Here is a 25660-nt window from a genome sequence, read left to right on the forward strand (position 1 = left end):
CTCGGTGAACGTCTTCAAGGACCGAAAAAATGTCCGCTATTCGGAGCTTTTCGTTATTTGGAATTTCGGATAAAAGGTTGTGCACCTGTAGTACCTTTTACCTATCCAGGTATATTTCTATTGATTAGGATCCTGATTTATCACAATGTTAATTTGTTGCATGCCAAGCAGTCGAAATGCCACTTAGTGCTGGAGTCAGTGACCGAATAAATAATGATAGGTACACAAAAATGCTGGAGAAACTCAGCGGGTGCAGCAGCATCTATGGAGCGAAGGAGATAGGTAACGTTTCGGGCCGAAACCCTTCTTCAGACTGATGTTATCAGATTCTCTACGACAAGTACGTGTTCTTCATTTGACAAACAAGTCAATGCCGTGGTAAAAGCTAGCTTCTTCCAGCTTCGGACGATAGCTAAAATAAAACAATTCCTCCAGTTTGATGACCTCGAAAAGATCATCCACACATTTAACTCATCACGCCTAGATTACTGCAACTCCCTCCACACTGGCATCAGCCAATCTTCCCTGTCCCGCCTGCAACTGGTCCAAAACACCACAGCGAGACTCCTGACGGGCACCCGAAAAAGGGACCACATCACCCCGATCCTGGCCTCTCTCCACTGGCTCATGTGCGGTCCCGAATAAATTTAAAGATCCTCCTTTATGTCTACAAAGCCCTTAACGGGCTTGCCCCCACCTACATCAAAAGTCAGCTTACCCACCACACCACTTCCAGGTCCCACAGATCGGCCGGCTTGGGGTTATTGAACATCTAGGCATAAGCACAGGCAGGGGTGACCGCGCCTTTGCGGTTGCAGCTCCTAGACTGTGGAACAGCATCCCTCTGCCCATCAGAACTGCGCCCTTCATCGACTCCTTTAAGTCGAGACTAAAAACTCATCTTTACTCTCGAGCCTTTCTTGACGTCCTCTGAGTGAGGGCTGTATGTATTTATGTATGTAATTAATCTATGAACCACTGTTGTATAACGTTATAACCTCCACCAATGTAAAGCACTTTGGCCAACGTGCTATATAAATAAAAGTGACTTGACTTGACTTCATCACAGATTCCAATAATGAAGCTGAATTTTGTTCAGTGTGCACTGTGATTTAGTTTTATTGGTGGCTCAGCATATTTTATAGCTCAAACTTCCTCCAAATATAGCTTTGCTTTCAGTAAATAAAAAAAATCTTGGCAATCAACATACAAAATGAGAATCTCTTGAGGTGCGTCCAGGACACTAATTTAGAAAAAATAAGTATGGCTGCTTCAGCCCTGTAGTTTATATGACTAAATCTTTCAAGTGCAGTCTTATGGGCTTTTGTTGGGAATGGCATGAAACTTTGCAAAATGTAAAGAATGTAGTAGAGTGACACAGAAGGATAAAGACAGATCAGAATTTGTTTTGAATGTTGCTACAGGGCTTTGCTTAAGTTGCTTTATTGCTTAATGCAATGGCCCACATCAAGAAACTTCGAGTATGTGTTTAATATGAAAAACGCCACGTTCTTTTGAAGTAGGAAGCTGGGGAGAAAAAAATTTAGAGTGAAAACCAATATAGTCTTTATATTGAAAAACATTTTGTATTGAAGAGATTTAGCAGGGAACAACGTTTTAGAAATGTCATAATTTAACGTAATTCTAACAGTGATTTCCATCCTGAAGTGCAAGACTCATAATAAGAGTTATAGGGCAAAGATTATAGTGAGTTCACAAAGCTTTAATAACAAAGGTTCAAAGGTTGATTTATTGTCACAGACACCTAGATGTAGTGAAATTCCTTTTGCCAATGCAGCACATAAGAAAGAATACAAACATAACAATAATAAATAGCTTTAACATAAAAACAATGTTAATTATTAACAATACAATACAATTACAATACAATTCAATTTACAATAACTAATTATCTCACAATAAACAATAAATGTTCTTGGTGTTCTAGCTTCCCTGGCTCTGTATGGGCTGTTTGAAGACCCTGGCATTCTTTGGGTTAGCCCTGATTTCTTAAAAGCAGTAGCTGTCATAACATCAGCCATTTTTGGAAGACTGTATTTATATTGAATTTGAACAGCTGTTTTAATTCAAAAACATTGGGAATTACTGTCATTGTATAATTTTAAGTGTGTGTGAACTTAAATTCCTTACAGTTAAATTGCACGAGATGTCCATAAGTACATTGCTTCAATTATTAAAATATGAACTCAAATAATCCTAGCATCAGTACATTATTAGGAGGAATTCTGAGAGACAGAATCTAGCTGCATTTGGAAAGAGTAAGCATTGATTAGGGATGATGGGTTTCACGCCACATGAATTTGTGTTTTTTTTAAAAGAAGTGACCAAGAAGATTGAGGGAAATCTGGTAGACATTGTTACATGGACTTTAGAAAGGCCTTTGTACAGTGGGCTGGTGTAGAGGGTTAGATCACATGAGACTCGGGGAGAGCAAGCCAATTGGATACAAGATTGGCTTGAGGGTTAGAACAGGTGGTGGTAGAGGGTAGTTTTTCAGACCGGAGGCTTTTTAGCAAGTGGTGTGCCACAGGGATCAGTGTTAGGTTCACTGTCTGTCATTTATATTAACAATTTAAATGTGAATGTAGGTGGCATGTTTAGTAAAATTGAAGTAATTACATTAAAATTGGTGTGTAGTGGCCAATGAAAAGGGCTATCCACAATTGCAGTGGGATCTTTACCAACTGGGTCAATGGGCTGAGGAAAGGCAGATGGAGTTCCCAAAAAGTGGTGACTCCTGTCGACAGGTTGGTGAAGAAGGCATTTGCATGCAGCCTTCAATGGTCAGTGTAAAGAGTACGGTTTGGGATGTCATTTTTCAGCTGTAGATGTTAGTAAGGTCATATTTGGAGTACTATCTACAGTTCTGATCCATCTCCTACAGGAAGGATGTTATTGAACTGAAAAGGGTGCAAAAGCAAGGAATGCACCCACCACTCTGCTGAGTTACTCAAGCACTTTGTATTTTGCTCAAGCTTCCAGCATCTGCAGTTCATTGTGCCTGCATAACAGGAATATGATTCAGGACCATTGCCATGGGTGATAGGCCTGTAAAATTTAAAAAACGTTTTACTAATTTATAGTAACAAAAATAATAGGAATGAGGGTAATCCTCACTGTTTACTGTGTACATTACTATCATTTCATATAATTAAAACAAAATAAACATTTTCATTGTTTAAAAGGGCCATGTGTACAACTCAACCTCCCGGATAAGGAAAAGGAAGGACAGAAGATCATGGCTGGGGTTTGCACAGGTATGCCAAATTAAACATTTGGTGTCATCACTGTTGATATGAGCCATAGTTATTTCAAGATGTTGTATTTCATATGTGATTGCAACAGTTTGAGAAAAGTTTGCTTTAAAATATTAATTTTGTTATTGGTTTGCTTTATTTTTGAAACAAGCTATTTTGGACACAAAAAAATAATGGCAATCCAAGCTGTGATTATTATTATTGTCTGTTTTTGTAGGGTTCTTTACTATACAGGGATTTAAATAACCATAATATGACAGCAATGTCCATCAACCCAGAAACCCTGGAACAAGAAAGCACAGTTAATCTTCCAGGTATGTCACTGAAAACTGTTATATTATCAAATAGCTTATATTTATAGGTGGGGGAAAGACAATGAGAGCTATAGTCCCAATTTTACTGGCATTGTAATTTTTATGAAAAATAGCCTTTCAATGATGGATATGTGTTATAAAGGAGGTTCCAGGATATTGTATTTTGCAGTAGATTTCTACTTGGAAATTAATGGACTGAGTGCAGTGCAATAGGGTATTGGCAGCAACTGTGAACAATCTATAGATCTGCCTAGTCTGCCCACAAATTTAATTCCAAGCATAATCTTAAATTTGTCAATTTTTTAATTCCTGTGAATATTATCCAGTTTGCGCCACTTCCATTTTCTTTCCATATAGCATAGTTTTTTTTGCTACAACCGTGAATGCAATAATCTGCATCAGAGAAACAAACTGCTCGAGGAACTCAGCAGCTCAGGCAGTATCCATGGAGGCAAAGAGCAGTCTGATGCAGAGAACTGATCAGAATCATCGACTGCCCCTTTACCTCCACAGATACTGCCTGACCCACTGAGTTCCTCAAGCAGTTTGTTTTTTTTGCACTCTTTTGAAATTTGATATTGAATCTGTTTCCTCTTCCTTTCTTGGCAGTCATTAAATCATCAATCTTTGCCCAAGTTTTTAAAACCAAAACATTGTTTCCCCTCTGCTACGTTCTCTCAGTAATTATTAATCAATGTCCACCAATTACTGATTTTCCTGTCAGGAAAGTTTAATCTTAAACACTGTCACTACATTACTGTACAAAATGCCAGCTATACGACACTTTATTTTAAAGACAGAATTCTCTAAATCTGTTCTGTTTAATCAAATTAATATCTCAAAGTTAAATTGTTGAAAATCATTGCAACCAAAAGATTCAATACACGTGATAGAATCAGAGAGTGATACAGTGTGGAAACAGGCCCTTCGGCCCAACGCCCACACCGGCCAACAATGTCCCAGCTACACTAGTCCCACTTGCCTGTGCTTAGTCCATATCCCTCCAAACCTGTCCTATCCATGTACCTGTCTAACTGTTTCTTAAATAATGGGATAGTCCCAGCCTCAACTACCTCATCTGGCAGTTACACCTACCACCCTTTGTGTGAAAAAGCTACCCCTCAGATTCCTATTAATTATTGTCCCCTTCACCTTGAACTGGTCCTCGATTCCCTTACTCTGGGCAAAAGACTCTGTGCATCTACCCGATCTATTCCTCTCATGATTTTGTATACCTGTACGATCTCCCCTCATCCTCCTGCTCTCCATGGAATAGAGACCCAGCCTACTGAACCTCTCCCTATAGCTCACACTCTCTATTCCTGGTAACATCCTCGTAAATCTTTTCTAAACCCTTTCAAGCTTGACAATATCCTAACCTAAATTGCAAAATGTTTGGTGCTGAGGACTATAAACAAACATATTAAAAATTACTTTCAGGTTGTCAACCTGGAGGACAGAACATTCTATTCACAGATGGAGAATACATCAATCAGATTACTGCGTCAAAAGATGCAAGTATATTTTTGTAACCATATTTCAAACTATTTTGATTAAAATATTTTTTTGTGATTGCTATCTAGTTAGATAATCTGCAATGGCAATAAAACATCTACTCAAGGTAATCTGCAATGCTTTTTTTCTTGCAGGATGGTTTTGTAGTTCGGATATACACAACAAACACCGAGCCTGCACTTCAACAGGAGTTGCAGCTCAAGCTAGCCAGGAAGTGTCTACATGCTTGCGGCCTTTCTTTATTTGATCTGGAGAAAGACTTGCACATCATTAGTAAGGATTTATCATTTGCTTTCAGTCATGGAAATAGTTGAAGTATTAAGTGGTAATTCTGTTTTAGTGTGTTCATCTCACCTATTCTTTCCCACCATTTCCAGAAAATACCATAATGAGTAAACTTGCATTTTGACATTATAATGGCAGGTGCTAACACCTGATGCTTTGTTTCCAGCTCCTTCCACTGTAACCACACCCCAAACACTTAAAGCAACAGATGTTGTTAATTTTTGCCTAAAGACGACAGGACCTAATTCAACAGACATCAATCTTCCATTTCCAGTCTTGATGAAGACAGTTGGCCAGTCCACTCCCTATGACTGCATTTCAAATGTGATTTCTATTTCCAATGAGCTAACTGCGTTTCTAAAGCTTTGTAAATGTCATCAAATGAAAGAAGGCAAGATAAGCTTGTAGCGTGTGGGCCATTCTCAGTTGTTAGTCACCCAGATATGCCAACCCTGATATCCCCATACAGACAGAGTGCAACCTATCTAAAGCTACCTAGTTAATATAGGACAGGAACAGGCCACTTGGCTCACAAAGTCCGTGCCAAACATAATGTCAAATTAAACTAAACTCCTCTGCCAGCATGTGATACATAACCTTCCATTTCTAGCAAATCCACGTGCCTACCTAAAATCCCCTTAAATGGCACTATCGTATCAGTCTCCACCACCACTATGGTATGTCGTGCCAAGCACCCACCCCTCTCTGTATCAAAAAACTTTTCCTACCATCCTCTTTAAACTTTGCCCCTCTCATCTTAAACCTATGCCTTCTAGTATTTAACATTTCCAACCTGGGAAAAAAGTTCTGACTCCACCTTATCAATGCCTCTCATAATATTTTTTATTTCTATCAAGTCTCCCTTCAGCCTCCGACGCTCCAGTCTAAGGTTTGTCCAACCTCTCCTTCTAGAGAAGATAGACACAAAAAAACTGGAGTTACTCAGCGGAACAGGCAGCATCACTGGAGAGAAGGATTGGGCGACGTTTCGGGTCAAGACCCGTCTTCAGACTAGTTAGGGATTAGGGAAATGAGAGATATAGACGATGATGTCGAGAGATAAGGAACAATGAATGAAAGAAACGCAAAAAAGTAACAATGATAAAGGAAACAGGCCATTGTTAACTGTTTGTTGGGTGAAAACAAGAAAGAAGCTAGTGCGACTTGCGTGGTAGAGGGATAGAGAGAGAGGGGGGGATGTCGGGGCAGCCAGCACTCAAGCAAATATCTCAATCTTTGTGATTTTATATATTCTCTTTTATCCTTCCCACAATTTCTCATCCCCAACTCTGTACAAACAACAATGCATCTTTCACAGTCAGAAATTATTAGTTATGTACTGCAAATCATCTTTGCGCAGGCAAATCACAATTGTTTTATCCGAGATATATTCGCCTCGTTTTTTCTTATTTACAGGAAACATTTGGAAGACTTTTATCCTACTGCCTGTTCGATAGGAAATCTGAAGCAAAATAACTTGCTTCAGATAGGTCAGGTTAATTGAGTAGAAGAGGCAGGAGGCCATATTGCAGGATTATAAGACTTGGGTTAAGATAAATCAATATTCATACCACTGGGCTATAAGCTGCCTAAGCGAAATATGAGATGCTGTTCCTCTAATTTGCGTCTAGCCTCACTCTGACAAGGGACCCTGTCCAGGGATCCCTACAGTCCTCTCAGGTAAGGCAGAGGTTCATGTGCACCTCCTCCAACCTCATCTACTGTATCCATTGTTCAAGATGTGGACTCTTATACATCGGCGAGACCAAACGTAGACTGGGCAATCATTTCGCTGAACACCTTTTCTCAGTCCGCCTGAACTCACCTGATCTCCCGGTTAATTTTCCTTCCCATTCCCTCACAGACCTTTATGTCCTGGATCTCCTCCATTGTCAGAGTGAGGCTAAATGCAAATTGGAGGAACAGCATCTCATATTTCGCTGTTGCTTTGTTCTGCTCCAAGTCTCTTGCATTCATGATTTCACTTCTTTTCAACCAGATTTGTGTGTTTGCCCTTTATCCAGGATCACATTTTCTTTGCATTGAGCTCTGAATTGTGTTTTCCAAGATCTCCCTCCATGGGGGGAAGCGAGGGAGAAGAAAAAAATGGCAACCAATTATTTTTTTTCAGTGATGATTGTTTAATGATTAATGCCCTTTTTGAACATCTTTGCTGTTTGAAAATGGCAAGTCAATTTATTAATCTAAACACACGTTTATAGATTTAATGTACCACTAAGACCTTGACATCATGCTGAGGGATTTGCAGCAATTTTGCATATTATGTATGTCTGACATCCTTCCACAAATATATTGTTACCAGATACAGGATTTGATGAGGAGTCAGCTTTCGTTGGAGCAGGTCGAGAATTTGCACTAATGAAAAGCGCTAATGGAAAGGTATGTATCAAGGTTTAATGGTTAGGAGCTCTTTTGTCTGCCTTTTAGTAATGGTGTTTATTAAATGCTTTTATAGTTCTGCTAAAATAATTATGTGATGCTTAATACATTAATTCCTTGTGCTGATATAATTTACAAAGAACATTTCTTGTTCATTGATCATGTCAATGGAGGATGGAAGCCTGCTCCCTGTGATATTTTACTAGCGACATCTAATGGAGAATTTAATTGCGTATAAAGTTGATTTTAGTTTTCTTCCTCCTTCACCTGAAGTGAAAGTTTGATATAGAAACATACAACCATTGGAAGCAGTGGCATCTTTATGTAACAACATTTGATTCATGCAAAAAAAAGCCCACGGGTGCTGATGTTCAGGTTTTCAATATTTTCAATTAAGTCATCCAAAAATTAAAACTATATTAATTATGATCCATTTTATGGGTTGATTCATTTGATCAGGTATTTATTTGTACAATAAAGTTGTTTTCAAGACAGAGTTTGTTTTAGCTCTTAGTGCTATGGGAATCAAGGGATATGAAGAAAAAGCCTACTCCTGCACCTATTATCTATGCTTCTATATCTAGAAACAAAGAAAAAACTGCAATACATGTTGGAAGCTTTCAGACATGTATAGTCACTCAGTCGTTTTTCAAATTTTACATTTTACACTTATTATTAACTGTTCAGGTTGTTGAAAAGCCTTCTCTGGATCCTGCATATAAACCAGTGACAGCGGTGTCATTTCCTATGTGGAAGCATTTGGAATCTATGCTGCAGAAAAGCCTGTTATTGAGCAACAACCATGTGTATTGGCTATTGTCTTTAATTTTTTTAAGTTTGTTTTCAGTCTATGAAATTCTACATTTTGAAAGAAAAATTGCACCATTCTTATTAAAAGAAAAAGTGAAATAGGAACTATGACAAGTTGTTTTAAAACTGGAAAAGAAAATGTAAATTTGGAAGGGGAGGTGTTTAAGAATTAAAATCTGACATTGAAGTGAATCAAGATTGTTGTCATAGCATTGTATTTCCAGTTGGTTTAAATCAGATTGATAAAGTGGCCCTGTAATAAGAAAACCTGAACTGAAAGCAGCAATAATTAGATTGACTGATAAGGTTCACTTCTTAATAAACAGACAACTCACAAAAACGTTAGGTAAACCAACTCAAGCTTTACTGATCATCAGCCGGTGGATGTGATGGGGATACACCAGTCAAGTAAGCAACAGACACTTGCGCTACCACTTCAATGAACAAAGATTTGCACGGTGTTTTATACTGTGTGTGTCACTTAGTCACATTTCAAAGATATCAGTCATGGTCAAGATGCAGCCATTATACATCACTACAGAACGTGCCTGAGCTGGTCTGTTTTCAATTAGTAGACACATTTCAAAGGCATCTTATCAGTTGATACTTCCAGGACAAGACATTTCAAAGGCATCTGTCTCTTATGAGATGATTCTTTCGGGACAAGACATTTCAAAGGCATCGGTCATTGTCTCAATATACATCAACCTGAAACAAGCCTGGGCTTGTCTCTCTCTCTTGGAATATAAGCTACAACCTAGTCAAGTATTCCACCATGTATCTTTTATATATTTAAAAACATTTAACCTTTTCATGACTGCCTGATTCTCATGAGACTTAAATGAAGATATAGAATTTAAGATGCATCAAAAAGCTAATTTTTGTTGTTGTGTCGTATGTACAAAAGTGAGATTATCAATTCACTTTTTTTGGCGAATCCGTGCAAATGTAAATGGGTTTTTTTTAATCATGTTATGTGATAATTGGTACCAAATGGATTTTTGTGGTGCTAAAAATGTAATTCAATTCCTTTATATTTATATCATAGGAAATTGTTCAAATTACCGTTTCTTTTGTCATTTGCTCTTGTACTTTTGTCTCTCCTTGCCTTATCTGCACCTCCCTTGAACCTTCTTGGCCCTGATAGAAGTGTAATTTTATTTGCATTCCTGTACTTTATTTGGCCCTGAACTGGTGCATCTTGGTTCTGTCTTCATTTGTGTTTGTAATGATACTTGAGTCTGATCCCGTTACTAGACAAACTACCTATCTTATTTATAGATGTGGCAGATATTCTAAGAAACACACCTAGCTATTTCAACTAGTTTTTGTAAGTTGCTTTGCAAATGCCCAGGGCATTTGTACACTGCTGCCCATGATGGACTAAAACATGAGGGGCTTGATTTGGTTCTGATTTAGGCCAAGAGTATAATTGTCAAATACTGGTATTAGAATAACTTAATTTGAAATTAATTATTTCTGTGAGATTATTAACGTAGATAATATTTAAAGAGAATTTGCATGATATACTCATTTGGTCAGTTGTAATTATGTAATTAGTGCAAGGAATACTGTCAAACTGATCTTTATAGTAAATTTGTGCTTTGCTTTAAAACCAAAGGTCAGGTTATAACTTGGATGTGAACAATTTCATTGTTTGGTTCATCAGTAATTTATGACAAAGGACCATTATAAATCCTATTTTACTTCTGGTTAGGATTTTTAAACTGTTTTACAGTGGGTAAATATGTCTAAGATGTATAGATTCACCATGAATAATGCAGTTTGGCTTGATAGAATTTTTTTGGAATGTCGATATATTTTTGAAGAAAGTATCATTGTTTTTTCATCCTAGATGTATTACACTGGCAAATATCAGAGCCTTGGCATCAAACAAGGAGGTCCTACTGCCGGAAAGTGGGTCGAATTACCCATCACAAAATCGCCAAAGATTGTACAATTCTCTGTGGGTCACGATGGGTCTCATGCCTTAATGGTGGCTGAAGATGGAAGTGTTTTTTTCACTGGGTTGGCTAGTAAAGGAGAGGATGGTGAATCAGGTACAGATGCAAACATGGGTATATGAAAATCATTTTCTTTATCAATTTTCTGATATGTAATAGCTGTACATTTATGAAACCTAGTTTCACTTCAGGATATTAATTCATCTGACAGCAAGAAGTAGAAAATAATGGTTTTGGGAATGAATTTGTTGGGAGCCTGATGTGTCAAATTTAAGGTTGCCCTCAGTGAATAGAAAACTTGATAATTGAATATTTGCAATTTAAATCAATACCAGTGTAATAGTCTCAGTGGTATAACATTGGTTATCAAAGTTATTAAAGTTATTTCCCAACTTCTATAGCCCTATAGTGTAGTTATTAGTTGAATAATCCGTGTTTAGTATTCTTGTCTTAGCCAAAATAATTAGATGTGACATGAGTAAATGTACTATTACAATGTGTTTAATATTTGTGAAGCATCACATGATGGTGGTGGTTATGGATCCAGTGTTATCTTTGAAGAGAATTGGAGGAAGACTGCTCTGATTCATGTTTTTCAAAAAAAAAGTGATTCACGTTTAATCACCCATGATTAATCATGATTATTCAATGAAAATGATTACATTTCTACTCTCTCTTTAAAACTAGTTCTAGACTAGGATGGTACCAGAATTCCGTGTTTTAGAAACAGAGAAAATAGGTGCAGGAGGAGGCCATTTGGCCCTTCGAGCCTGCACCGCCATTCATTGTGGTCATGGCTGATCATCCACAATCAGTAACCAGTGCGTGCCTTCTCCCCATATCCCTTGATTCCACTAGCCCCTAGAGCTCTATCCAACTCTCTTTTAGATTCATCCAGTGAATTGGCCTCAACTGGCTTCTGTGGCAGAGAATTCCACAAATTTCACTCTCTGGGTGAAAATGTTTTTTCTCATCTCATTTAAATGGCCTTCCCTTTATTCTTAGACTGTGGCCTCTGGTTCTGGACTCCCCCATCATTGGGAACATTTTTCCTGCATCTAGCTTGTCCAGTCCTTTTATAATTTTAGACGTTTCTATAAGATACCCTCTCATCCTTCTATATTCCAGTGAATACGAGCCCAGTCTTTCCAAGCTTTCCTCATATGACAGTCCCGCCAACCCGGGGATTAACCTCTTGAACCTACGCTGCACTGCCTCAAATTAGGAGACCAAAACTGCACACAATACTCCAAATGTGGTCTCACCAGGGCCCTGTACAACTGCAGAAGGACCTCTTTACTCCTATACTCAAATCCTCTCGTTATCAAGGCCAACTTGCCATTAGCTTTCTTCACTGCCTGCTGTACCTGCATGTTTACTTTCAGTGACTGGGTGTACAAGGACACCTAGGTCTTGTGGCACTTCTCTTTTTAATAATCTGACACCATTGATGTAATAATCTGCCTCCTTGTTCTTGCTGCCAAAGTGGATAACCTCACATTTATCTACATAATACTGCATCTGCCCACTCACTCAACTTGTCCGAGTCACAACTCAACCCGTCCGAGTCACAACTCAACCCGTCCCAGTCCCAACTCAACCCGTCCCAGCCCCAACTCAACCCGTCCCAGTCCCAACTCAACCCGTCCCAGTCCCAACTCAACCCGTCCCAGTCCCAACTCCACCCGTCCCAGTCCCAACTCCACCCGTCCCAGTCCCAACTCCACCCGTCCCAGTCCCAACTCCACCCGTCCCAGTCCCAACTCCACCCGTCCCAGTCCCAACTCCACCCGTCCCAGTCCCAACTCCACCCGTCCCAGTCCCAACTCAACCCGTCCCAGTCCCAACTCCACCCGTCCCAGTCCCAACTCCACCCGTCCCAGTCCCAACTCCACCCGTCCCAGTCCCAACTCCACCCGTCCCAGTCCCAACTCCACCCGTCCCAGTCCCAACTCAACCCGTCCCAGTCCCAACTTAACCCGTCCCAGCCCCAACTCAACCCGTCCCAGTCCCAACTCCACCCGTCCCAGTCCCAACTCCACCGTCCCAGTCCCAACTCAACCCGTCCCAGTCCCAACTTAACCCGTCCCAGCCCCAACTCAACCCGTCCCAGTCCCAACTCCACCCGTCCCAGTCCCAACTCCACCCGTCCCAGTCCCAACTCCACCCGTCCCAGTCCCAACTCCACCCGTCCCAGTCCCAACTCCACCCGTCCCAGTCCCAACTCCACCCGTCCCAGTCCCAACGCAACTCGTCCCAGTCCCAACTCCACCCGTCCCAGTCCCAACTCCACCCGTCCCAGTCCCAACTCCACCCGTCCCAGTCCCAACTCCACCCGTCCCAGTCCCAACTCCACCGTCCCAGTCCCAACTCCACCCGTCCCAGTCCCAACTCCACCCGTCCCAGTCCCAACTCCACCCGTCCCAGTCCCAACTCAACCCGTCCCAGTCCCAACTGAACCCGTCCCAGCCCCAACTCAACCCGTCCCAGCCCCAACTCCACCCGTCCCAGTCCCAACTCCACCCGTCCCAGTCCCAACTCCACCCGTCCCAGTCCCAACTCCACCCGTCCCAGTCCCAACTCCACCCGTCCCAGTCCCAACTCCACCCGTCCCAGTCCCAACTCCACCCGTCCCAGTCCCAACTCCACCCGTCCCAGTCCCAGTCCCAACTCCACCCGTCCCAGTCCCAACTCCACCCGTCCCAGTCCCAGCTCCACCCGTCCCAGTCCCAGCTCCACCCGTCCCAGTCCCAGCCCCACCCGTCCCAGTCCCAGCCCCACCCGTCCCAGTCCCAACCCCACCCGTCCCAGTCCCAACCCCACCCGTCCCAGTCCCAACCCCACCCGTCCCAACCCCACCCGTCCCAGTCCCAACCCCACCCGTCCCAGTCCCAACCCCACCCGTCCCAGTCCCAATCCCACCCGTCCCAGTCCCAATCCCACCCGTCCCAGTCCCAACCCGTCCCAGTCCCAGTCCCAACCCGTCCCAGTCCCAGTCCCAACCCGTCCCAGTCCCAGTCCCAACCCGTCCCAGTCCCAGTCCCAACTCGACCCGTCCCAGTCCCAGTCCCAACTCTACCGTCCCAGTCCCAACCCCACCCGTCCCAGTCCCAACCCCACCCGTCCCAGTCCCAACCCCACCCGTCAGTTTTAGACAGAAGTGCGTTTGCAACTTTAGCCAAAAGTGTCAACATCAAAAATGGCTGGAAAGCACAAGGGTTGAAAATCCCAAGTACGCGAGAGGATATTTGTGATGTGGTAATGAAGTTTGGAACAAAAATCCAGGAAGAAATAAAGCAGGAACTGAAGGAAATACTGGAATCTGGGGACTGCTTTTCACTGATGGACCTCAAAGAGAAATCAATGCTGGACAGTGGACCTCAAAGAGAAATCAATGCTGCATCTGCCTCAACACTGACAAGCTCTTTGGCCTCGGGATGATCCAAATCAATGGTTCAATACCTGCCGAGAAAGGACAGAAATTGACCATTAATAAACTGATCATCAGTCTGTAGGTTGACAAAAATGCTGGAGAAACTCAGCGGGTGAGGCAGCATCTATGGAGCGAAGGAATAGGTGACGTTTCGGGTCGAGTCCCTTCTTCAGACTGACGGGGGGGGGGGGGGGGTAAATGAAAGGAAGAGGCGGAGACAGTAGGCTGTGGGAGAGCTGGGAAGGGAAGGAGGGAGAAAGCAAGGACTACCTGAAATTGGAGAAGTCAATGTTCATATTGCTGGGGTATAAACTACCCAAGCGAAATATGAGGTGCTGCTCCTCCAATTTGCAGTGGGATTCACTCTGGCCATGGAGGAGGCCCAGGATAGAAAGGCCGGATTCGCAATGGGAGGGGGAGTTGAAGTGCTGAGCCACCAGGAGATCAGGCTGGTTATTGCGAACTGAGCGGAGGTGTTGGGAGAAGCGATCACCAAGCCTGAGCTTGGTTTCACCGATGTAGAGCAGTGGACATCTGGAACAACGGATGCAATAGTTGAGGTTGGAGGAGGTGCAGGTGAACCTCTGCCTCACCTGGAAAGACTGCTTGGGTCCTTGGGTGGAGTCGAGGGGGCAGGTAAAGCAACAAGTATAGCACTTCCTGCGGTTGCAAGGGAAAGTACCAGGGGAGGGAGTGGTTTGGGTGAGAACGGACAAATTGATCAGGGAGTTACGGAGGGCATGGTCTGAGCGGAAAGCCGAAAGGGGAGGAGATGGGAAGATGTGGCCAGTGGTGGGATCCCATTGGAGGTGGCGTAAATGTCGGGGGATTATATGTTGTGTGCGATGGCTGTAGGGTGGAAGGTGAGGACAAGAGGGCCTTTGTCCTTGTTACGAGTGGGGGGATGGGGAGTGAGGGCGGAGCTACAGGATATAGAGGAGACCCTGGTGAGAACCTCATCCATAGTCGAAGAGGGGAACCCCCGTTCCGTAAAGAATGAGGACATCTCCGATGCCCTGGATTGGAGCACCTCATCCTGGGTGCAGATGCAGAGTAGACGGAGGAATTGGTAGTAGGGGATAGAGTCCTTACAGGAAGCAGGGTGGGAAGAAGTGCAGTCCAGATAGCCATGGGTGTCAGTTGGTTTGTAGTAGCAGCACCTCATATTTCGCTTGGGTAGTTTACACCCCAGCGGTATGAACATTGACCTCCGATTTCAGGTAGTCCTTGCTTTCTCTCTCCTTCCCCTCCCCTTCCTAGCCCTCCCACAGCCTACTATCTCCGCCTCTTCCTTCTTACCGTGCCCCCCCACCTCCATTTCAGTCTGAAGAAGAGTCTCGAACCGAAACGTCACCTATTCCTTCTCTCCATAGATGCTGCCTCACCCGCTGAGTTTCTCCAGCATTTCTTGTCTACCCTTGAAACTTTTTATGTTGTTTTGAAACCACTAATGGAGCCAGTCTCATGAAGAAGCCTGGTCAAACGTCAGGCATTTTCCAGCAATTATCAGTCACATGGCATTGACATTACTGTGGGTGATGTGTTGTACGTGGCTGCGTAACATATCTGCTGATGTTGATGAAGTTGCGAATGAAGAGGACAACATCTATGACGAAGAGAAGGATTGAGGTGTCTGAAGAGAGCGAAAATGACGATGGCTCCATTGGCGAGTGTGTTGAAGATCAATCTTTGGATGCTGATGTTCAAACTGCAGACAATATTGCTGAATTGATGAGAAAAATCCAAAGAACTGTTATGTTTTTTCTGCAAATCACCCATGAGAAATGACATTGCAAAATCTAGCCAAACATGAAAAAGGAAATGAGATAGCGTCGATCCTTGACTGCAAACCACGTTGTAATTCAATGCTGGCTATGCTGAGGCAGTTTTTGGAATTGAAAGATGTCATAACAACAGTGCCTCATGAGCTTTCATCAAGCCACCTTTTCCCAACTGAAATTGAATTGCAGCTGTAATCTGAGTTAGCCGAAAGTTTAGATTTGGTTGAAGTGAGTGTCCTCTCCCTTGGACGACGTGATTGCAACAAAGCCGACAAAATATATTTGATTTCATGCTGGAGCAGCAATTTGGTTATACCAGCAGAAAACTGTATGAAGCTGTTCACACCAGGATTGGACAGAGAAGAAAACCCAGGCATGTCAAGACTCCTCAGATATTTGGATGATCCAATGGATTATGGCTTTGCCTGGAACTCCCGACTTCAGTTCCCACCAACAAATGATCTTGCCAAAATTGAGTGAGACGTTTACGTATAGCTGTTCTCAAACAAACACAATTAATTATTTGATAACAATGGTGAAGAAGGTAATGATCAAGCTGAGACCACAGCGAAGCAAAGTAAATCAGAAGAGCTCGATGCCATACTCCACAAAAAATGTTAAGAAGCCGAAGCTAATTAAGTCATATTCAAAGCTGCAAGACATTTTGAAGATATTGAAGCGAAAAAATGGCTTTTCTAGAAAGTGCATCAAGATGCCCAAGCACACTTGGAAAAAAGTGTTCAGAGCATGCATGACAATTCTTCCTAGCTCAGTTGAATCAAAAAGACGTTTTATTACTGCAGGCCACCTTGTCACAAAGTTGTGCACATCTTTGAATGATGAGATCTTTGATACCTTTTTTTGAGATCATACCTAATGACCGTCTCAACTAGGTTTGCATTTGTGAAATAAAGGTACATTTGCCAAGAAAAAAAGAGTTTTAATTTGAAAATTATGAACATTTGATTTTTGAAAATTAATCATGTTAATTGGGACAAAGTGATTGATGATTAGTCACTTTTTCACTTTTTCAAAATTGATCAATTAATCAGTTAATCAGAAAGCAGCCCTAAATTGGAGTGCAGGAGGAAAAAAATTAGGAATATGCAGCAAGAGTGTAGAATGGGATCTAATTTAATTATTCCCTCTGTGAATGCAGACGCGTGTAAGAAGGAACTGCAGGCATTGGTTTACACCGATGATAGACACAATATTCTGGAGTAACTCAGCGGGTCAGGCAGCATCTCTGGAGAAAAGGAATAGGTGATGTTTCAGGTCGAGACCCTTCTTCAGACTCTGTTCTTCAGACTCGGATTCTTCAGTGAATGCAGACTTGATGGGCTGAATGACATCTTCGTCATAGTCAACGTCACAGGGCAAGGAAACTGTCCCACCTCCCGTTGGGTTCGCACCGACTATTAATCATCAATTTACACTAATCCAACATTATTTTCACCTAATTCTCATCAATTCCTGCCCCTTGGTCCCCATCTTCCACCCTCATAGATACCCAGATTTTACCACTAATCTGCACACTAGGCCAACATCGCAGTGGCCAATTAACCTAACAACCTACACAGCTTTAAGAATTATGGAAAAATCATAATACCCAGAGGAAACCGACATGCTCATACAGAGACTGAACTTGGATCACTGGAAACTGAGGCAACAACTCTATTAGCAACTGAGCTGTGCTAATCATTATTGTTTCATTATCAAGGGTCTCTAATGTCTAAAGGAATGTAAAATTGAAGTGTTAATACTACTTTTAATTGTTTAAAATGTCCTCCTCTATTTGAAAGTACTTATCCATTAGTGTCAGTGATGGAATGGAAGATAAGTATCTAACATCTAACAGCCCATTCCTTCATTGCTCTATGTGCTTAAAGATCGGATTACAAGTTGGCAGTTAGCCACGTGTTTAAGGGCACAGCATACATCTGACAACAGTTGCATAGACATGGTAGAACTATTCACTTTCATGCAATTGTTCTTCCAAGTGGAAGATTTGAGATGTAAGAATCTGAATACATTATGGAATTCAGATACTTGGAATGTTGGTTTTCTCTGGAACTGTCTTCCTTCACAAAAAACAGTAACAATTATCATTTTACATTTTCATTTCCTCTATTGTAGCTAAAAGCAGACGCCAGCCAAAACCTTACAAGCCAAAGAAAATGATAAAAATGGAAAGTAAAACAGCAGTCAATACAGCATGCAACAATGGAAGTAGTGGTATCACAACGAAGGAGGGAGAACTGTACATGTTTGGAAAAGATGCTGTTTACTGTGACAGTTCAGGTTAGTAATCTAAAAGTCATAAAGATTATTGTTCTTCAACTTTTTTGTTAATCCTTGGATCCTATGTTTTTTTTAATTCTTAATACAAATCTATAAATAGGTCTTGTGACGGAGTTAAAGGGGCATTATGTGAGTCAAGTAGCTTTGGGTAAAGCACACACCTGCGTATTAACAAAGAATGGAGAAGTATGGACATTTGGTGTGAACAACAAGGGACAATGTGGCAGAGAAACTGGTGCACTTTGTCAAGGAGGGAAAGGTAAGGACCATCATTCAAGGCTACCTCATTGTTGGTAGTGATCCTTAATAGATTGTTAATAAAATATGCAAAGGTGTCCATTTGCAAGCCTTGAATCTTGACAGGAATAGTGTCTTGCAACTTGGTATCATTTGATGTGTAAACTAAAAATGGCAAAAATACAAAGACAATTTTTGCTTTGGTGGCAAGCTTAGTTTGATTGAATTATCTTATTTTGGCTAGTTTACATTAAAATATGTAGATGTTAATGAATAATAATAGTGTATACTGTAATATATTGTCTGCAATGACCCGTATGTTTGCTATCGAGAAGGTTTTAACGTGGAAAATATGGCTACTGCGATGGATGAAGATTTAGAGGAGGAGCTGGATGAAAAGGATGAGAAATCCATAATGTGCCCCCCTGGAATGCACAAATGGAAGTTAGACCAGTGCATGGTCTGCACTGTATGTGGAGACTGCACAGGCTATGGAGCCAGCTGTGTCAGCAGTGGACGACCAGACAGAGTCCCTGGCGGGTAGGTTCACAAACTGGTGGTGTTCATTATTGAGCAGAGCAAAGAATGAGTAACCAAGCGACACATGGAGAACAAAAACAAAGTATTAAAATTTAAAATATCAAGAGAGAATAGTGTAAATACTAGGTCAAAAATCCTTTAAAGAGCTTGTTACATTTTGATTTTTCATCAAAACTATCATCCTGTGAATCTAATTATCTTTTGTGTGAAATAATGAAATTTGAAAGTTAAATAATGTGAAATTTTATATGAATTTTACATTTTCTGCCTTGATTGCTTTTTAAAATGTGTAAAATTATGTTTAATCTACTCTTTTAAATCTGTGTTTATCCTGTGGGAATTAAAAAAAATGTTATGGATGAGCATTCCCCCTCCCTCTATTTCCTTCCTTACTTCCATATACCTATTGAAGCCATATACCATATATCTATTGAAGCCTCCTTACACCTGTATCCACCTATCACCTGTGAGGCTTTGTCCTACCCCCACCTATCTACCAACATTCATCACTACAATTAGTTTCAAGAAGGGTTCCATCTCGAAACTTTGCCTATCTGTGTTCTCCAATGCTGTTGCCTGAGTTACTCCTGCCCTTAGTGTCTTTTTTTTATGAATTAGGCTTGGTGTTTATCATAAAATAAAAATAGTGATCCCTGGGGAAGTTGTTGACATGGTCACTATATGTGTCTGGGATCCTTTTATCTCAGCACTTGAGCTTGTAATTATAAATGTTACTTATTCAGACATCATGTCAAAATAGATTTGTGGAGTTGTATTTTGAAAGAAATAGTAAAGAAAGAATATAAGGAAATAGCCTTGATTTGTTTTTTTTCTGTAAAAATTGTCTGACTTCGCTGGTTTGCTCATTATTAATCCCCTTTCACGTAGATTCTATGACAGACTTTAGTGCTTTGTTTCATTGTTAATGAAAATATTTTGTTACAATTAGTATATAGCCTTCAAGCCACTCGTATATCAAGTTTTATAACCACCTGCTTTTATAGCTTGTGTAAAATTCTCAGTTTAGATCAATGTGTCAGTTTCCTGAGTCATTTTTTTAAAGTTACCCCATGTAAAAGAATGTCCTTCCCCTTTGGGTGGGAAATTAACAGTTAAACCATTGACATTGACTGTTACTTAACGAGTGAAATGGATAGCAATTTGCAGTGTTCCAGGATAAGTAGCTATGGAGCCAAAACAGCGACTTCTATCTGCATTGCTCTATTTCTCCAGAAACCTTGCCAAACCCAGATTGAACAGCGATCCAATGTACTCAAGCAGTGTGCAGTCTTAATACTTGTCCACTCTTAATCAATAATCAATAATAAAGTGAATTTCCATCCTTTCAAGTGCAGATGAATTTTTAACAATGTAAATGTCATAATGGCTGTTTTTTAAATTTTATTGGCCTTGATAATTAACTCTCTTTTTCAAATTTTATTTATAGTTGGAAGTTTACAAAATAATTATTTAAAATAATTTACCATCCCAACCGGGAAGTTCCAACATTTTGATTTTGGTCAGAGTGTTTGACCAAAGAGAACGTCTGAAGTATAATCATCTCAACCAAATGACTAACAGGCAAACAATTGTAGTTTATGATGGCTGTTACTCTTATTCTCCGTAGTGGATTTCAGTTTTTGTTTTGCCTGAATTCTTTGTTCTTCTATTCAAAGCAGCAAGTGTTTCAGAAACGGGTAAGATGCAAGACATAAGCCATTGGGGGCAGTCACCTGATAAAAAATAGCAGCAGTCCTAAATGTTTTAAGCCCAGTAAGCTCTCCTAGAGGTGAACTTCTATCGATCAGTTAAAACCCAATTTCAGTCTTCATTCTTATGAAGATATACAACTGACTCGTGCATGGATCCTCAATGTGTATGCAATTACTCAGTTTATTATTTGCATTTCTGCATTTTTTTATATTTTGATTGATGCTATCAAATTCTAATTGTATGATGTCCAGTCAATTGCATCATCTGTGACAGCATTTTGATCTTGTATTACTGGTTAGCTCTGGTTTCACTGCTGTACTGTATTCTCCAGGCTTCTAACTGCCGCATTCTCTTTCTGCTGATTCATCTTCAGTTCTTTAGAAATCTCATGTGTTACAATTTGTAAAGTTAATCTACCATTTGTAGTGCTAGATTGTAGGATTAGGATGTGACAAATACTAACTGCCTTAATGAATTAAAATAAACATCTGGCATATGTAAATGAAAGTTTTTTAATTGCTTGGTTTTATTGTTTATCCTAGGCTTTGTGGGTGTGGGTCTGGTGAGTCGGGTTGCGCTCTGTGTGGGTGTTGTAAGGCCTGTGCTCGAGAACTGGATGGCCAAGAAGCAAGGCAGCGAGGAATTCTAGATGCTGTTAAAGAAATGATCCCTTTAGATCTTCTTTTAGGTGAGTGTTTTTAACTCTGATTCTGCTTAGCATGGTATCAATGCAAGTTCCAGTAATGTGTTGTAATGAATTCCAGGAGTATAATGTAAATTTCAGCTGAAAGGAAAGATTTATTTAAATGGATTGGCTTGCACTGCAGTTTCAGACTAATATTACTTTTATACTCGCCTATTTAGATCTTATAGTACACCTGAAATTTGTCCAATTTTCCATAACTTTTGGCAATACGTAATAGAGTGTATAGTGACATGTTTTGCAACAAGATGTATTTAATAAAAGTCTATAAATTACATCACAAATGGAGATCCTTTAGCACTCACTCGTGTATTTTTGTATTCTAATTTTAATTGTATATTAACTAATTGATGTAAAAGTCACGTGCTTTGTGAACTGGTTATTATTAATAATGATTTTCACAACTTTGAAAGATTTACAGCAGGAAAAGTTAGTTCTGCATATTTGGAAAATATCGTTCTGCTTTTGTAAAATATCAAATGGTTAATACAGCATTTACCTATTGTCTGTTATAAAACCAAAGAACATGTTTTAAACGTCTAGTTGGTACGAACGGCACCAACTAGACAGGATTGTGAAGACCGCCAGCAGGATTATTGGTGCTCCACTCCCTTTCCTGCTGGACATATACTGGAAGAGATGTATCAGCAGAGCCATCTCCATCATCAAAGACCCCTACCACCCATCGCATCACATATTCTCCATCCTGCCATCTGGGAAGAGGTACAGGAGCATTAGCTGCAAAACCAGCAGGATGCTCCTCAGCTTCTTCCCGCAGGCTATAAGACTGATAAACGGACTTTGCCCCCTGCCAAAGTATCGCGCACCAACCACCAACCTGGACACACTGCAGCAGAGCCACTGTCGTGCCGCTGCCGATCGGAAGCCTGTTGATGTTTAGTAGAGAGTAGAGTGTTTAATTTGTTCATGATATATGTATTTTTATTCCTATTTATTTTTTACTGCACACTGAATGGACACTGGTTGAGCAACGTTTTTTTTGTTTCCTCTGGGTATGTGAGTACTCAGGAAAATGACAATAAAGATATACTATACTATACTAAATTCTGCATTTGGGTTCAAAAGATAGAGGAACACTAAAATCATTTGTGCTGTAGGTAAAATTAATGATATGGTTAATTCTAACTTTCACCTTGGCTGTTAAAATATTCTCTCGTGGGGTAATGCACTTTTCTTTAATGCCAATGAAGCTTAAATGACGCTGAGAATATTGGAAGGATAATGAAATAATTGTTAGTGTCTGCATTGTTTTGATTTTTGTTGACTTTGGTTTCTTCAGCAGGACCTGTGCCACCTGGTGTTAACATAGAAGAACATATTCAATTGCGACAAGAAGAAAAGAGACAGCGATTAAGTAGAAGGCACAGGCTGGAAGAAGTGAGAGGTATGTTTTCTACCAGGCATGCACAGTAGTTGGCATCTTTCTAAAGAGGGGTGTTCAGAGCTGAGTAAATGATAATCTTTACACATTGTAATTAGTCTGGAGGCTGAACATGTTAATTACACTTAATTATGCACAGTGTTAAAAGCTAAATTTGAAATGTCATCCTGAATGGATGTTAAACCTATGACTGTGTATCTTAAATGTTCTTATTGTTGCTTGTTTGATTAAACCTACTTAATTAATTATCCTGCTTTCCACCCATATAGTCTATAAACAAATATTCTGGTTGTTTAATATGTAGGACATTTTGCTAGCCTTGTATTTTGACTTAAAAATAGTTGAATCATCACTAATTGCAAATAGATTTAATGAAACACCTTCACTGTAGTAAGGTTATAAGTGGTTGTACAAATAAGTGATTAAAGCAAAATTTGATGTATATCATAATGGAGTAACCCGGAGGCAGTGGTCAATGGGAGAGGAATGCATTCTTGCCACCAAACATGAAAAGAGCCACATATAAAGATTTAACAGCTTCTGAGCCTCTTTCTGTTTGCTGTAAGGCATCAGCTCTGTGATCTTTGGTGCTCAATAACTGTGATATCCTCAAAATATCTTCAACAATGACTCCCCAGCCCATGAAATCTCCCACCCAGACAAACAAGATTGGGACATAGCTGCGAATGGTATCACAAGTTCCCATCAAATCTCTCTGCTAATCTGACATGGAAGTATATCATTATTCCCTTATTGTTAAAACATCTGATTGCTGTAAGCAGGAATACTGTAGGAATATCTCCACAAAAAGATTGACAGCACTTCAAGGCATTAACTCACCACCACAGTCCCGAAGGCAGTTAGGGATTTGTAATAATTATGGCCTTGCCAACTGGAGAGACATCCAATGGATGATAAAAGCTAATCGCATGAAGGAATCTTCACAGATGGCAAACCGGAGACACCAAAAGCACAGTTTTTAATTACATTTTAAAATTATACAGCTAAATAAAGATTGGAACATGCACTTTGGTAAGAGTAGAAGTTTAAATCAATTTTAAACAATTAAAATTTGTTTTTTTGAAATTTATGTGTAAACTGCAACACACATACAAAATTGTTCATATGGTGAAAATAAAACTTGTGAATAGTAATTATGGTTTGGCGTATACAACAAATTAATATTTTCAGATTATTTTTAGTGGGCCTATTTAGTGCCAATTCTAGTGATTATTTGGTTTTCATTGGGGAAGGATCCCAGCAATGCAACTACTGGAGGAGGTTGAATCACTGGCAATGACTGACATTTTCTGTTGCAAACTGCACGAGGAATTGCCAAAGCTGCTGTGAAACTTTTCAGTATAAAGTTGTCAAACATTGTCAATATCACAGTTGTTGGTCCAGAAAGACGATTGCAGGTGTGCAATGGCAGTGCTAAAAGGTTTTGGCACTGGGACGAGTTTGTGTAATGGAGGGAATTAAGACAACAATGACAACTTTAAAATATGTACTTTCGTTTGAATAACTAAACCTCTACCAACTCTTGACAAATGCCAGGTAAAGGATTTATCTGTTAGAAGGAAATCCATTAAGTTGAGATGTATGTTCTTAGCTGCCTAAAGTTAATATCCATCATAGCTATTTGCCCACATTGTTTTGATCAAAGCGTGGCACCAATTGTTACCTCAGCATAGTCTGAGCAGGTAGCTCATTTTCACAGACTTCAATGTTCCACATATCAAATGACATAAGAATACACTTCAAGCAGATACAATTGATTTAAAAAAGTTTGTATTTATACAGTTCCTTATCATTTCTTGACATCTTTCAATCTCTCACAGTGCATCATTAATGTAGTTATTTTTATCCTCACAAACCATTAGCAGCTGAAGGATCCTAAAAGCCTCAAAACAATATTGAGATAGGTCTACAATTAATTCATTCTGTCTTTACATATAGGATGTAATTTCCTACTCTTGTTAAAGTGGTGTTGAGGCGTGGTTAAAGCCTGGCTAAATTACCAGGATAGACAGAAGAGGCACAAACACCATGCTGAGTAGAATAGTAAATGTTGTAACCGGATTGTGTTCCTTTTCCCCATTATCATATAATTTTGTTTTTCCATGGCTTGTACAATTTTTAAAGGGGTACACTTTATTTTCCTTTTTCTCTTTTTAAGACATTGAATTTATTTGAAATTGGGATGGCAAGATTAAGGGAGTTGATCTATAATGTAGTGGAATATTGTATTTTCTGTTCTGTTATTCAAACTTAGAAAATAATAGTTACAATGATCAGTGTAGGTACTAATATTTAAATAGAAGTCCATCAATATTTTGTTCCAAATTATTTTGTTCCAATTTTGCTCCAAAGATTGTTAAATTTATTTATAAGCAAAATGTGAAAGCTTGTTATTTTACTGCTAAGCAAGACTGCAAAATTGAATTATTAGTACAATACATTTTCTTACACAGACATTTTGTTTTTTTTAAACATAAAATAAATAGCAAGTTACCACTTTATCAAGCCAATTCGAACCATGTACAAAATTCATATTTTTTAAATTTAATTGCAATTTTGTTATGCTGTAACTATTGAAACAGCACAGCAGAATTTGTTTGAAACTTATGTTAATAACTTGTCCTCTTACCAAGATACTGTTCATTGGCATTTTAATTTTCTATTTCATATTACTACCTTCATTATATCTTTTTTATTCATGTCTCGCATTCTGTGGTTGCCATTTCCCTTTTATATTATAGACAGATGATATATTTTTGTTTTTAATTTGAAGTTATTTCATTTGTGAGATTTCCTATGCATGTGCAAGTTATTTCTCCTCAGGCCCCATTGTATTTCCTGGTCCCATTTATTTGAATCATCGAGAACAGGCCATAGCCAGGCTAAGATCCCTTCCAGCAAAGCTAAAGCATAAACGGGACAAGCATAAAGGTACTTGGTCACCCTTCCTTATTGGCAGGAGG

General features: G+C 40.0%; 1 protein-coding gene across 21 annotated transcripts in view; it reads left to right on the top strand.

Moving 5' to 3' along the window:
* Window positions 1–25660, top strand: part of mycbp2 (MYC binding protein 2) — a 221781-nt gene that overhangs the window by 65413 nt on the left and 130708 nt on the right. For 6 of the 21 annotated variants that reach the window (XM_033022959.1, XM_033022965.1, XM_033022976.1 and 3 more), the window contains exons 7-19: window positions 3207–3278; window positions 3496–3592; window positions 5033–5106; window positions 5242–5380; window positions 7716–7792; window positions 10458–10680; window positions 17917–18081; window positions 18182–18340; window positions 18654–18858; window positions 20538–20555; window positions 21114–21259; window positions 22575–22679; window positions 25521–25628. In XM_033022959.1, coding sequence (XP_032878850.1) covers window positions 3207–3278; window positions 3496–3592; window positions 5033–5106; window positions 5242–5380; window positions 7716–7792; window positions 10458–10680; window positions 17917–18081; window positions 18182–18340; window positions 18654–18858; window positions 20538–20555; window positions 21114–21259; window positions 22575–22679; window positions 25521–25628 — 1588 coding nt within the window. The remainder of the gene's footprint in view (window positions 1–3206; window positions 3279–3495; window positions 3593–5032; window positions 5107–5241; window positions 5381–7715; window positions 7793–10457; window positions 10681–17916; window positions 18082–18181; window positions 18341–18653; window positions 18859–20537; window positions 20556–21113; window positions 21260–22574; window positions 22680–25520; window positions 25629–25660) is intronic. The other 15 variants (XM_033022978.1, XM_033022969.1, XM_033022980.1 and 12 more) reach the window with 8 other exon arrangements.

This window comes from Amblyraja radiata, chromosome 6 (assembly GCF_010909765.2).
Source record: "Amblyraja radiata isolate CabotCenter1 chromosome 6, sAmbRad1.1.pri, whole genome shotgun sequence".
Taxonomy (NCBI): Eukaryota; Metazoa; Chordata; class Chondrichthyes; order Rajiformes; family Rajidae; genus Amblyraja; species Amblyraja radiata.